Here is a 14,571-nt window from a genome sequence, read left to right as displayed (position 1 = left end):
ATTTATCCAAAACCCATGTCTTGTTCCTACCACTTAGCAGCTGTGTAATAGGACAACTCTTTAAGCTTAAGCCTTAGTTCTCTTAGCTCTAAAATGTGGCTAGTAATAGTGCCTACCTATCCCCTCCTCCCCGCTTCTTAATCACTTTCTTTCATCTCTATTTCCTATGGGCCATTTTTCACTAAAAATCCAAAGTTTTTTTTCCACTTCATTTACAGGAAGAACAGGAAACAAAAGGAGGTGCTTTGAGATGTGGGTGCAGTTGGCTAGGCTCAAACTCAGGTGAAAAAATTTACTCCCTCACACCAGTCTTGTGGTCCAGGCAGTTCAAATCATAAGTCAGAAATGTTGAAAATTGTTTCCTATCCCGAACCTACAGGGTCAGTCACTTTTAGTTTGAAATCACAACAGATAGATACAAACATCAATTATTGCATGTTTCTTGGTGCTGAGCTCTTAGTATTTGATAAATAGAATTACTGTCTTGCAACTCCTATAATGCTTATATGCTGGGAAATTCAGTTTGTTTCCCTGTATCCTCCAATGTTGTACAGTTATCTTAAATGGAACATTTAAGCTATAATGCTTACATCTCATTTATGTAATCAGTGATAACCACAAATGAATTATTTTATTTTAGAGATCTAAGGAACAGTAAACTTCCTAACCCATGTTCTCTTCTGAATTCAAGAGCTTCTGTTTTGGAGGATGGTGTCTATCCCTAGTGTCCTTTGTTCAATTGCTACATCTGTGGCCTGAGACTCTGAGGATGAATGCAATAGAGAGTACCAAAATGGACTTTGTTTTTTCTGTAATCCCCTAGAATGAGCTTATCATTTCTGTACCAATGAAAATGTGTTTAATACTTTTGGTTTTGTGATTTGCCCTGGCAGCTTGTCGGATTAAACCAACTCTGACTTCTTTTTCCTTTGGTGTATACCACAGCCAATTGATGGTTGTACATAATAGGAGAGGTTTCTAATGTATAACTTCTAGTTGTACACAGTATGTGACAGGATGTGGTAACTATAAATATCACAAGTGTAGGTTAACTTGATTTTGTAGCTTTATTATTCAAAGTAGAAATCACTTGGCTAAGATGAAGAAACGTGTTTAAATAGAAAATTCATCTCAGCAGGTTTCTCACTAGCCATTTAGACATAAACTTGGTTCTTAGGAGCCTGACACAGCTGGCTCTGTAGTTCTTCCCTAGTTTCTTGCTCAAGAAAAATGTAATTACTTTCTTATTGCCAGCAGGAGAGGTTTCACCTTTTAGGACTGGAGAGCAAATGGCTATTTGCCCACAAAAATTTATTTTTAGTTAGGCTGACTACTAATTGCCTTTAACTATTTTTGTCAGGAGAATATGGTTTATTCTTCTTTCATCAGTCATTCAGTTGCCTCCTCTGTGATGTGTAGTTATTATCAGCCTTTTCAAGGGCTTCCTAATTTCTCCGTCTCTTGTGTGATCGTCAACAGTCTATCAAATGCAGATGTATCACTGTAAACGGCTATTCCGGTGGATTTGGGCCATCTTTAAAGTTAATGGACCTTTTGTGTTTCCTACATGAATGACATTGATAGGATATGTTCTCATCTGTAGGCTCAGGGAAGAATTTATGGAAAAATTAAAGAAGAAAACTTCGTTAGTCCTAAAGAAGAGGTGAAACTTGAAGCTCATATCAGAGTGCCATCCTTTGCTGCTGGCAGAGTTATTGGAAAAGGAGGCAAAACGGCAAGTACTTCAGCAAAACCTGTGCACAGTGGTATGAAAGGGAAAGCGTTGAAAGGTACTTAGGAGTTCCAAGTCCCTGAATTTTGGCTAATTTATAAAAAGCAGGACCATCTGGGCCAAGGTTTGGAGAACGCTGCCTTTTGTTCCTCTTGTCTGAGTGTTGGTGTCAGCCACTAGTGGTGAAGGCCACTAATGCCTTTCTTTCAGACCACTTTGTGTGAGAGGACTGTCTCGTATTTATAAGGGGCATTTAGCATTTTTCTGTTGATATAACTTCAGCTTTTAATTTTTATCGCTCAGACACTTAATGACATAGAAAATTTTTAAAAATTTCATTTACCTTTATAACTGAAAAAAGCGAATGATTTCCAGTTACTCTATAACACATGTAATTGCTAAGTTGTTTTCAAAGCTATTTACAATTTTGGAGTGACTGAGAGTGTACACTTTGGAATCAGACTTACAGGGTTTGATTCTAGTTCTGCCATTCACTTGTACAACTTTGGGCAAGTCAATTTCTTTGGCTAAGCCTTAGTTTTAATCACCTTGGAATGGATATAATACTAATAACCTGATAGAATTATTAGTGGATTAGATGAAATTTGTAAAGCCACAGCTAGTGTTTGGCACACAGTAAGTGCTCAGGAAATGGTAATTAAAAAAAAAACAAAACTTATCGTGATTTGTATTTACCTTTTTCAGGTGAATGAGCTCCAGAATTTGTCAAGCGCAGAAGTAGTTGTCCCCCGTGACCAGACGCCTGATGAGAATGACCAAGTGGTTGTTAAAATAACTGGTCACTTCTATGCTTGCCAGGCAAGTGGGCTCTAATGTGATGAGCAAGCTCTTTCACTTCTTTCTCAAATGGAAGCAATTCTCCCATGGGTCCCTCCACCCCATATAAATATTTAAGATTGTCTGGTGCTTAACACTTTTAATCCCCCTTTTAGCAGGTGATTTCAGAGAGTCTATTAGCAAACTAATTAGTATGTATCCTTAATCTTCAAGTAAATTTCTATTTGAAGTTGTTGAAATGGAAGAGTAAAATAACTTTAAGTAACTTTTGATCAGGTAGAAATTTCAAAGCTCTCTTCTTCTGCAGGTTGCCCAGAGAAAAATTCAGGAAATTCTGACTCAGGTAAAGCAGCACCAACAGCAGAAAGCTCTGCAAAGTGGACCACCTCAGTCAAGACGGAAGTAAAGGCTCAGGAAACGGCCCCCCACAGAGGCAGATGCCAAACCAAAGACAGATTGCTTAACCAACAGACGGGCGCTGAACCCCCATCCAGAACCACATGCACAAGTTTTGACCTAGCCAGTTGTTTCTGAGGACCAGGCAACTTTTGAACTCCTGTCTCTGTGAGAATGTATACTTTATGCTCTCTGAAATGTATGACACCCAGCTTTAAAAAAAATAAGGGGGGGAGGGAGGGAAGGAGAGAAGCTCTGCACTTCCCTTTTGTTGTATTCTCAATGTAACAAATATTCTAATTTTTCTTAATATTCCCCCATAATGCCAGAAATTGGCTTAATGATGCATTCACTAAATTCATCAAATAAAAATAGACTGTTCCTAAGTCCAATAGTAATATTGGATCAGAATAGAATTATTACAGGAACTTAAATGTTAAGCTATTAGCATAGAAAAACTATTCTCGGTTTTATTATCTAACACTAACATGAATAACCTAAGGGAAGTGCTGAACGGTGGTGGCAGGGGTATTAAATGTGCATTTTTTACTCAACTACCTCAGGTATTCAGAAATGCAATGAAAGCAAAAAAATTTTTTTTGAAAATTTTATATACTTTATAAAGATAAAAGTCCAACAGTTTTTTAAAAATAAATTTAATTAGCTAACAGGCAAATAACAGAAAAAATTTTACTTCTGGCTGGTAACAGTAAAGCTGGAAAATTCATTTCAGGTTTTTTGAGGCTTTTGACACAGTTATTAGTTTGCAAATCCAATAAATGTTCAATGATATGGAGCAGTGCCTATATTTGGAGAGCAGCAATACCATTTTTTCATTTATGGTAGAGGTTTTTGATGGTACTAACAGAGCAAAGTGGTTGCAGGAGGTTTGGGAACGGCTAGTTTAAATGGTTTCAGGAGACTTCAGTTTTTTGTTTATGTGATTGAATGCATAAATGCTTTGTGCTTTTGACTATCACTACCTAAAGAAAGTACATCAGTGAAGAGATGCAGCCCCTGTGGACTTTAAACTGACTGGCAAAAAGCAAGCTTCAGCTTGTCTTATAAGAGGCTTAGTTTGCCAATACACTTCAGACCAGATGGTCTATGCTTTGAGCAGACCACAAAAGAAGTGCTTTGTGAAGACCAAGGGGGCAGTCAGATGGTGTGGCAGTGTCTAAAGGCAATAAGAGGCTACATCTTCATGTGCCAGGCACTGTCATGAGCCTCACTAAGCTATTTTGAAGATTTTTAAAACAATGGTAAGAGAAATGAAAGGCCATCTTAAAATATCACATAAAATGTAGCAGGATTCTATATTCTGTGCAACCAGTTATTTGAAAATAAGTCAAAAGGTAGGCAGTACAAGAAAATAATTTTTGGAATATAATTTGAATGACTGTGATAGAACATTTGACCTTGGATACTGAACTCATCTGCCCATTCCTTAGCTTGATGACAAAGCCCGGGATGTACAGTTATGTGGGTGTGGGTGTGGGTGGTCTCCACGGCCATGCTGCTCTCAAAATTGTTTGTGTTTCTTTTGTTCATTAAGTGATCACAGTCATCATAGTACACTGATCTAAAGGGCATATATAATAACCCTTTAAAAAAAATCATTTTGCCTCATTCGTATTTCAAGATGAATTTCTACATGGACTAATTTTTCTGAAGATCACCATCTCAATTAGATATTCTGAAAATGACTTGAAATGTTTTCCTAAATGTTTTCCGAAAACCAGTTTATTTTGTAGTTGTAGCCAAAAAGTGCCCTTTTTGTCACTGAATTCATCTAACATTCATAATTTTTTTTCATACAATGAATTGCTAAAAAAAAAAATCATGGACTGGCTTTCTGGTTGGACAGGTGAGATGCACTTAAGGCCAGAACTCTTTCTTAGTATTTGATTTTTCCAATATTTGTGTTTTGTGGTTTTTTATACAGATAGGTGCTACATTTATATCTCCTGGTTTAAACTGTCATATTTCACTTCTAGCCTTTTAGTATGGCAAATCATGTTTTCCTTTCAATTAAGCATTGGTTATGGAGTATCTGGTAATAGCTAGGAAATAATTCTGTAATTGAGTTTTGTACTCACCGCATATGGATCATTCCTCATCTGTAATGTGCCCCAAATGCAGCTTCATTTTCCAGATACCTTGATGCAGAATAAAGGTTTTCATCATTAGGTGCAGTGTGATGTGTAGTACGTTTTATTTCTGGTTTTTCAAATAAATGTGAATGTTCTGAATTTAGTCAAACTGTAAACTTGAACAGATTTTTAGTAATACTATGTCAGTCTCAAGGTAAGCACCAATATCTACTAGTAAATTATCTTCTCCATTCCATGGTACTTACTGTGAACCTTGGTGACACTGTTGCATATGAACTAAGAACTAGAGGTTTTAAGTAATAGAGGACCAGTGGGGTGGTTATATTTTTTGCTTTATTTTATAAAAAATTTTTGGCTATTCCATTCTACAGAATAAGATTTAAACAAAATTAAACTCTGAGCAGAGAGCCTGAGTTAAGCACAGAGGTCAGTGCTAACTCCGAGGATCCCTGAATCCTGCTGGGATCTCAGGAATAAAGATTAGCTTGAATGTACTGATCCTTGGTGTGAGAATTAGCTCATTTACCTACAAATTCCACATGTCAGCATGAGTGCCCAGAGATTAAGACTTGTTTTGACAACAATCTAATGAACGAGGCAGGGTTTAGAAGCTATTATTTTTAAGAAGTGACTCAATCCAAATCTGAAATGACTAAAGCAGTTCATATCATTTTATTCACATTTGACCTCCACTGGAGTCAGGGATGAAGTGTCATCTTCTATTCCAAGAATGAAGTCTTCAGGTAATGTCTCAGGTGCTATCTGAGCTAACTGGTCATCGTAAGAACGTAGGGTCCATAATTTCTCTAATTCATAGGTTTCTCTGGTTTCTGGAAGCATCAAATGAATCACCATGCTGCCTATCAAGGACAGATAAGAGTTACAATGAATGATCTCACAAATCTCTGTAACAATTAGAGCAGTGGTTCTCAAAGTATGAACCCCAGATCACCTTGGAACTTGTTAGAAATGCAAATTATGGACCCCATCCTGCAAAAATACCACAGTTTTCTCAGTGCATCATACAAGAGGAACACGATGTCAATATGTAACATTACTGGTGATGTTAACTTTATCCAAGTGACTAAAGGTGGGGGTCTGTCAGGTTTCTCTTGGAAGACAGTTCTCCATAGGTATCACATTTCTAAATATCCTGTGAGCAAAGCACTGACTGCCTTTTGTTCTGGACTATCTTCAAGGATGTCTGTATGGCAAAGAGTCACAGAAAGAGATACTACCTCCCTCCAGAGCAAAGGGCAGGTTTGCTTACGGCAGTGGTTCTCAATCAGAGACTCTTTTTGGTGAGCAGATTGGCCCGCAGCTAATATCTGTTGTGAATCTTTTTTTTTTTTTTTTCCTCCCCAAAGCCCCAGCCCACAGTTGTACATCCTAGTTGTAGGTCATTCTAGTTCCTCTATGTGGGATGCCACCACACTATGGCCTGATGAGAGGTGCGTAGGTCCCCACCCAGGATCCGAACCGATGAACTCAAGGCAACTGAAGCAGAGCACGCAGACTTAACCACTCAGCCATGGGGCCAGCCCCTCAATCAGAGACATTTTTGATTTTCACAATTGGGGGATGCAGAGGTGAAGGGCTCTTCATTCAAACATTCTACAATGCAAAGGATATTCCTCCCACCCCCATCAGAATTATCTGGTCCAAAATGTTAATAGTGACAAAGCCGAGAAGCCCTGACTTACAGCCTTAGCAGAAAAAGTGTCTTCCACCAGAGCAAACACAGGCCTACTTCCCGCCCATTATAAAAGATGTGGACATCCTAATCTCAGGCTTCTTCTCTTAGAACTGTATGCAGGTGTCACCTGGCCCTGTGTTGCTCTATAGAAACGGGCTCAGGGAACCTGGTGCACAACTGCTGCTGCTGCCTACTGCTATTGCTGTGAATAACTGTCCTTCATCTCTAACCCAGGAACAGCCTTGAGTCTTTTACCAATATCCATGAACTGGCCAGCTAACTCATTAGCTTACAAGTAAGATAAAATCTCAGACACTTCACAGTTCTTCAGTTACTGTTTTTCCTTTTGTAATATCTTGTGGGGAAATAGTTTGAAACCATACATTAATATTTAAATTTGTTAGGTCTTTTCAAAATTCCAGTCCTCTGCTCTTGTCCTTCCCTGTGCCTGGAATGCGCTTCATCTTCACTTCATCTGAGTTATTTAAGGCCAAGGTTACATGTACCCCAAGCCTTCTACCACCACCAAGAGATCTCTCCCATCTCTACACGTTATCCATTCTGTTCTCCTCCAGCTTTCTGACTTGTATGGCTAGTAATATACATACCAAGTTAGGTGAGGATTTCACATGTGAATAAGACCACCTGGGTTATAACTAAATAAAACTTGCTTTAAATTTCAAAAATTTTACATGGAAAAACTCAGCAATTTGATCCCATTCCTTTTGCAAGTGAAAGTAGTTCAAGATTAGCATTATACCAAATATTTATCTGTAAAATGTGTCAAAATAACTTACCAAAGTCCACACAGAGCCAGTCATCAGTGTCCTTCCCTTCGATCTTAACATGAGGCTCACTTTTACATTTCAGGTATTTGTACTGAAAAAAGCCAGGTTACACATTAAAGGGAGAGGAGATGGGGGGAGTCTCTGCTCTGAGGAAATAGATGTATTTCTCTTGGTCTTAATTTGGGAACTAGCTTACTCATTCCTCATAGTTATACTTAGACTCATAATTAATAACATAGGGAAACTTCCCCCCCCCCAAATCCTACCCACCTCCTCCTACACTTCTCTCCTGCATCCCGCCAAACCCTTCTGACAGAGCCACCCTAGACCTTCACCAAGGCGTTTCTGAGGCCTAAGCTCACTCAACATCTGGTCTTCACCTGTATCATCCCTTCTGTCCATCCCAGCTCCCCTTTACTCTCAGGGAAGGTAGATGCTGCCTTCCTGTTTTAAAGCTAGATCTCAGTTCTATTGATTCCATCTCATCTACCTTAATGACAATGCTAATGGAATTTTATTTCATGTCTCTGTTCCCAAACAGATCCCATGAATTGTCTAAAGCAACAAATACACTAATATCAGACAAAACAGACTAAGTGAAAAATCAGTACAAGAGACAAAGGACATTATATAATGATAAAAGGGTAAGACTAATTGGACCTAACAGACATTAACAGAACATTCCACTCAACAACAGCAGAATATACGTTTTTCTCAAGTGCACATGGAACATGCTCCAGGACAGATCATATGTTAGGCCACAAAATAAGTCTTAATAAATTCAGAAAGACAAATCATATAAAGTATATTTTCTGATCACAATGAAACTAGAAATCAACAGAAGGAAAACCAGAAGGTCACAAATATGTGGAAATTAGACAAACACGTAAAAAAAACCAATGAGTCAAAGAAGAAATCATAAAGGAAATTAGAAAATATCTTGAAACAAATGAAATTAAAACACAACCTACCAAAACTTAGGGAAGCCATGAAAGCAGTGCTAAGAGGGAAATCAAGAGCCATAGATGCTTACATGAAAAAAGAAGTTCCCAAATCAACAACCAAAATTTATACCTTAAAGAACTAGCAAATGAAGAACAAATTAAAGCTAGCAGAAGGAAGGAAACAATAAGCAGAGAAAAATAAAAGAGACAAAATTCAATGAAACCAAGATTTGGGTCTTTAAAAAGATCAATGAAATAGACAAATCTTTAGCTAGACTGAATAAGAAAAAAATAGAAGACCAAATAACTAAAATCAGAAACAAGCAAGGGGATATCAACTTAGATTAAAAGAACTTATTAGAGTACTATAAAAAACTGCATGCTAACAAATTGGATAACCTACATGAAATGGACAAAATTCAACAAGCATTCATGATAAAAACACTCCCACCTCAAGATAATAAAGACCATATATGAAAAGCCCACAGCTATAATACTCAATGGCAAAAGAATGAAAGTTTTTCCTCTTAGATCAGGAACAAGACAAGAATGCCCACTTTCACCACTTCTATTCAACATAGTACTGGAAGTTCTAGCCAGAGCAATTAGAGCAAGAAAAAAATGGTTACCAAATTAGAATGGAAGAAATAAAATTATCTCTGTTCACAGACAATAGGATCTTATATGTAGAAAACCCTAAAGATTCCACACACAAAAAAACTGTTATAATAAATGAATTCAGCCAAGTTGTAAAATATAAAATCAACATGCAAAAACTAGTCGTGTTTCTATACACTAACAATGAGCAACGTGAAAAGGAAATTAAGAAAACAATTCCATTTACAATAGAATCAAAAAAATAAAATAAGAAATAAACCACAGAGGCAAAAGACTTGTACACTGAACATTATAAAACATTGCTAAAGAAATTAAAGATGACGCCGATAAATAGAAAGACACCCTGTATTCATAGTTTGGAAGACTTAATATTGTTAAGATGTCAATACTCCCATAGTGGCTGGCCAGTGGCCTAGTGGTTAAGTTCACATGCTCCGCTTCAGCAATCTGAAGTTCGTGGGTTCAGATCCCAGGCTCAGACCTACACACCACTCATAAAGCCATGCTGTGGCGGCATCCCACATACAAAATGGAGGAAGACTGGCACAGATGTTAGCTTAGGACCAATCTTCCTCAGCAAAAAAAAAAAAGACTACAAAAACCTGCAAAAAACCAAAAACCACCCTACCGAAAGCTAGCTACAGATTCAATGCAATTGCTATCAAAATCCCAATGACATTTTTTTTGCAGAAATAGAAAAATCCATCCTAAATTTTATATGTAATCTAAAGAGACTCCAAATAGCCAAAAACAATCTTGAAAAGGAAGACTACAGTTGCAGCTCTCAAACTGTAGTAAAATTTCAAAGCTTACTAAAAAAGCTACAATAATCAAAATAGTGATCAAAAGAGACATACAGATCAATAATAAATAAAGTAAAGAGCCCATAGAGTCAAATGATTTTCAACAAAGGTGCAAAGTCCATTCACTGGGGAAAGGGCAGAGTTTTCAACAAATAGTGCTAGGAAAACTAGATACCTACATGCAAGAGAATGAAGATGGACCTTTACCTTACACATCTATAAAAACTCAAAATGCATCAAAGAAAGACCTAAATGTAAGACTAAAACTATAAAACTCTTAGGAGAAAACAGTGAAAAAGCTTCATGACAATGGATTTGGCAATGATTTCTTGGATATGACACCAAAGGCACAGGCAACAACAACAAAACAGATATACTGGACTTTATCAAAATTAAAATCTTTTGTGCATCAAAGGACACTCAACAGAGTAAAAAGGCAACCTACAGAATGAGAGAAAATATTTGCAAATAACATACTTGCTTTGGGGTTAATACTCAAAATATATAGAGAACTCCTACAACTTCACAACAAAAAACAATCTGATTAAAACATGGGCAAAGAACTTGAAAAGTCATTTCTCCAAAGATATACAAATGGCCAATAAGCACGTGAAAAGATGTTCAACATCACTAACATTAGGAAAATGCAAATCAAAAACCACAAGATATCACTTCACTCCCATTAGGATTACTATTATCAACAAACCAGAAAATAAGTGTTGGCAAAGACGTGGAGAAACTGGAACCCTTGTGCACTGCTGGTGGGAATGTAAAGAGGTGCAGCCATTATGGAAAAGAATTACCATGATCTGGCAATTTCGCTTCTGAAATTAAAAGTAGGGACATGTACAGATATTTCTACATTCATGTTTATAGCAGCATTATTCACAATAATCAGAAGGTGAAAGGAACCCAAATGTCCATCAAAGGATGAATACATAAAATGTGGAACATACATACAATAAAATAAATATTCAGCCTTAAAAAGAAAGACATTCTGACACATGCTACAACATGGATGAACCCTGAAAACATGCTAAGTGAAATAAGTCACTCACAAAAGGACAAATATGATAGGGTTCCACTCATATGAGGTACTTAAAGCAGTCAAATTCATAGAGACAAAAAGCAGAATGGTGGTTGCCAGGGGCTCGGGGAGAAGGCAGAATGGGAAGTTATTGTTTAATGTGTACAGAGTTTCAGTTTGGCAAGATGAAAAACATTCTGGAGATGGATGGTTGTAATGCTTGCACAACAACATGAATGTAACTAATGCCACTTAACTGTACCCTTAAAAATGGTTAAAATGTTAAGTTTTACATTCCGTTTATTTTACCACAAACAACAAATCTGTCTTGACCTTGTATTTTTCTCCTTGCTCATCTAAAATTTTTGTAAAAGTAATTACTCTTCCCTCGCCCTTCCTCTTCCACATAAACTTCTCTGAAAAACCCATCATTCTTTTTACATCTCCAAGTGCAATGGTCACTCCTAAGTCTTCATCTTACTCTGTCCCACTCACTATTCCATCTGACAGAGACCCTGGGACCCTGTCTTACAACTCCTCTCCATGCCCTCTTGGTTCTCTTTCTGTCTCTCCAACCACTCTCCTTTTTGGAATCTTCCTTTGCTCTGCCGTGTTGCACCAGGGTTCTGTTTTCAGCCCCCTGCTTAATTTACCACCCTTCTCTAGGCAATCCCAGCTATTCTTTTGGTCTTATCTGTCCCCTCTATCGTCAATTTTCAACAAGGTGAGAGGTATGTTCCCCTGGCACAGTAGTATCAGAATCAGCTAAAGGCTTCCAAGTACATTTTCTTCCTTCTGATTCATATTCAGTCCTGTTGGAAAATGAACTGCCTTCTCTTTAACTAGACTGGTGAATTCGGAAGGCAAGGACTAAATCTTTTCCATTGTTATCTTCCCAATACCCAGCACAGTGCTTGGGAACACTGGACACACTCAAACATTTGACCTAGGCCAGCACCGCCCCATAGAACTTTTTGCAGTTAGGGAAATGTTTTACAGTTGTGCTGTCCAATATGGTAGCCACTAGCCACGTGTAGCCACTGAACACCTAAAATGTGCATAGTACAACTGAAGAAATGAATTCTGAATTTTAATTTAATTAAACAGCCACATGTGGCTAATGGCTACCACACTGGACAGTGCTGCTCTAGAAATCCCTCTGGGTTATACTGTCTTCTAGCCTCCTTCAGGTTATTTTTTAAATATTTTTTCCTTGTGGTCACAAGAGACAAGAATTAGAAATATCCTGACTCACTGGTGCTAGATACTTGTCCGCATAACTTTCACTATCAAAGAACATAAAACACTCACACAAATTCTGAAAATGGGGGCTTCTTTTATAATCTCATACGATGGGTTTACTTTTTAAGTGTTGATCCTCAGCCTGATGCGCTGATACTATTCCATTCTGTTAACAGTTCCAAAGAGAAAAGAAAGCATCCTACCATTTTCACAATGTAGTAGGCCATGGCATGTAAGTGTCGGGTGGAAGTTCCACTACCAATCACAAAGTAATCTGTATATTTCATTTCTGGAGGAACCTTGATCACACAAATGTCTCTTGCATTTTCTTGCCTCAGAAGTGAAACCAGCATATCGATGTCAAACTTGGGACCAGTATGATCTGAAATGCACAAAGATTTGCTTGTGTCAGGTGGCCAAGCAGAAGACAGACACTGTATGCACCCAGAAATGTGGGCAGCTGACAGTGAAACTGCTCCTCCATGAGAGTGTTAAGATCTAAAATGCTGTGAAAGATGGCAGGGCCCTCAGGCCTTCTGGAAGCTGAACCTGGGCACTGGTTTCATATAGCACTGCTCAACTTTTATGGGAAGGGTGTTCAGGTTACATAAAGCCACCACACAACCCTTCCTATTACCACATGCAAGAACCACACATCAGCAACAAACGACTTTCTGTTCACTAGTACTTAAGAAAATGAGCAAACACCTCAAACACAGAACTGCCATACAAAGAAAGAAAAACAGTAGCACGAGTTGGGGAGGTGGTGATATCCCGGAGTATATTAAATTGAATCCCAGCCATAAAGAGTTACAGAATTAGAACTGTGAGCTGGAAGGGCTCTTAGGTAGTATGTGGTCCACAACCTTTCACGGGAGAGATAAAGAAAGAGGCCTAGCAGAGTAAGTGTGCCCCCAAATCAACCAACAGAGCTAAAATTTTAACAGCGATACTCATTTTGAACCCTCAAGTTTTTCTTAAAAGCCATTTGCGTTATGTAACAACTGTTATCTGTGAAAACAATTTTTTTTCTGTAGAGATTTAGATATTCTGTTCACCTTGGATTATTATTAGAGCCTGTAAATTTACAGATCTCTTAAGTGCTAAAGCTGACTCCCAAGGCCCTAGTGGCTAAGTCCACTAAGACCTCGCTCTCTCATATCTACCCTTTCACAGATGCGATATTTACCATCTCTCAAGTTTCTAAAAACTTACACTAATTAGAGGACCTAAAATGGCCCCATCTCCTATTAGCGCTTCCTACGCGTCCCCGTAGCCCCCAGCCCCCGGCTCTTCCTCAGAATCCTCACGACCCGACACTCTCAAGTCCATTTCTCGGGACCCTAAGAAGAGTGTGAAGGGGGATGAGGACAGTGAGGTTGTGATGCCAAGGGGTCGGTGTGACCGTCCGGACGCCTGGGGTTTTGAAGTCAGCTCATCTCTGGGCCTCAGCTTCTTCACTGTGAAATGGCAAAGTTGGCGCCAACTACCTCGGAAGTCCCTTCCAGCTCCGGGGCTGTAGTTTTGTGACTCCAAGAGCAATGCTGAGAGGGGGCCTCAGAGCCTCCTCAGCTGGGACCCGGCCGCCCCGAGGGGGCCGCCGCCGCCCTCCCTCACGCCCGTACCTGCTGTGCCTGACTCGGGGCGACCCTCGCCGGCTGCCCGCTCCCGGAGCTCCTCCAGGCCGGGCCCCCCGTGCAGGCCGCGAGCACGGTCGGAGATCAGGCAGACTCGGCCGAGCGCCGGGCCCGCCAGCAGTCGCCCCATGGCCAGCGGCCGAAGTCGAGGCCCCACGCTTGCCGCGGGCCCTGCTCCCGGAGAAAGGGCCCTACCCCACAGCAGCGGCCCGAGCCGCCGCGCCATGCAGCGGCCCGGCCCCATCGCCGTCGCCGCGCGTCGACTCACGGGGCGGGGCTTAACGGAGCCCGAGCAGGTTCTGCGGCTTTCGATTGGCCAGGTCAATGCGGCGCCGCCCGGGAAAATGACATCAGGGTGTGGGCGGGGCCAGGGCCTGAAGCCGGGGCCCTGAGCCGAATCTGAAGCCTGGCTGGGGCGAGTGTGACCCGGAAGGGCTCTCTCGGGATTAGGTTTTGTGGGAGTCAGAGGACTAGTATCTGACTGCCCACCTTGCTTCGTACTACGTCATAGTGACGCACTGCGTCGTCCTTGTCTTTTTTCTTGGATCTGTCTCGCTACTCTGGATGTACTTTGCCTGAAGGCGGAAATTCTTGTTTTGTTTTGTTTGTAACTGTTCTCGCCACAGCGCCTAAAAGAGTTGGTATTGAATGTACAGAAATTGTGGCTGTTCATTAGACTGGAATTAGGACTGAAATTTTCTGCCCGTCGCCCATTATCAAAAAAATGATCAAGATTCCTTGCAAATTTGAAATCCCATAAGGACAATCTATGACTC

At 39.8% G+C, this 14,571-nt stretch overlaps 2 protein-coding genes across 9 annotated transcripts in view; one reads left to right on the top strand and one right to left on the bottom strand.

Annotated features, from left to right (window-relative positions):
• The window catches only part of IGF2BP3 (insulin like growth factor 2 mRNA binding protein 3), a 136,956-nt gene extending 133,422 nt beyond the window's left edge, over nt 1-3,534 (top strand). Inside the window, exons 13-15 of one of the 2 annotated variants that reach the window (XR_011503474.1) lie at nt 1,604-1,790; nt 2,438-2,551; nt 2,838-2,857. Coding sequence is in view for 1 of the 2 variants with exons in the window: in XM_014830566.3 (XP_014686052.1) it covers nt 1,604-1,735; nt 2,438-2,551; nt 2,838-2,936 (345 nt within the window). In the remaining variant the exon portion in view is untranslated. Of the gene's footprint in view, nt 1-1,603; nt 1,791-2,437; nt 2,552-2,837 lie in introns of both variants that reach the window. The other variant, XM_014830566.3, reaches the window with a different exon arrangement.
• The window catches only part of MALSU1 (mitochondrial assembly of ribosomal large subunit 1), a 72,441-nt gene extending 58,134 nt beyond the window's left edge, over nt 1-14,307 (bottom strand). For 4 of the 7 annotated variants that reach the window (XR_011503478.1, XR_011503480.1, XR_011503479.1 and 1 more), the window contains exons 1-6: nt 13,784-14,069; nt 12,362-12,540; nt 7,534-7,615; nt 5,728-5,900; nt 5,026-5,085; nt 2,429-2,495 (exon numbers count right to left, since the gene is read on the bottom strand). Coding sequence is in view for 3 of the 7 variants with exons in the window: in XM_070510340.1 (XP_070366441.1) it covers nt 5,071-5,085; nt 5,728-5,900; nt 7,534-7,615; nt 12,362-12,540; nt 13,784-14,039 (705 nt within the window). In the remaining 4 variants the exon portion in view is untranslated. Of the gene's footprint in view, nt 1-2,428; nt 2,496-4,829; nt 5,086-5,356; nt 5,901-7,533; nt 7,616-12,361; nt 12,541-13,783 lie in introns of those variants that run through there. The other 3 variants (XM_070510340.1, XM_044765888.2, XM_014830568.3) reach the window with 3 other exon arrangements.
• Between the last annotated feature and the right edge of the window lie 264 nt (nt 14,308-14,571).

This window comes from Equus asinus, chromosome 1, assembly GCF_041296235.1.
Source record: "Equus asinus isolate D_3611 breed Donkey chromosome 1, EquAss-T2T_v2, whole genome shotgun sequence".
NCBI lineage: Eukaryota > Metazoa > Chordata > Mammalia > Perissodactyla > Equidae > Equus > Equus asinus.
Note: the sequence above shows the minus strand (reverse complement) of the source record. Positions and strands in the feature narration are given on the sequence as shown.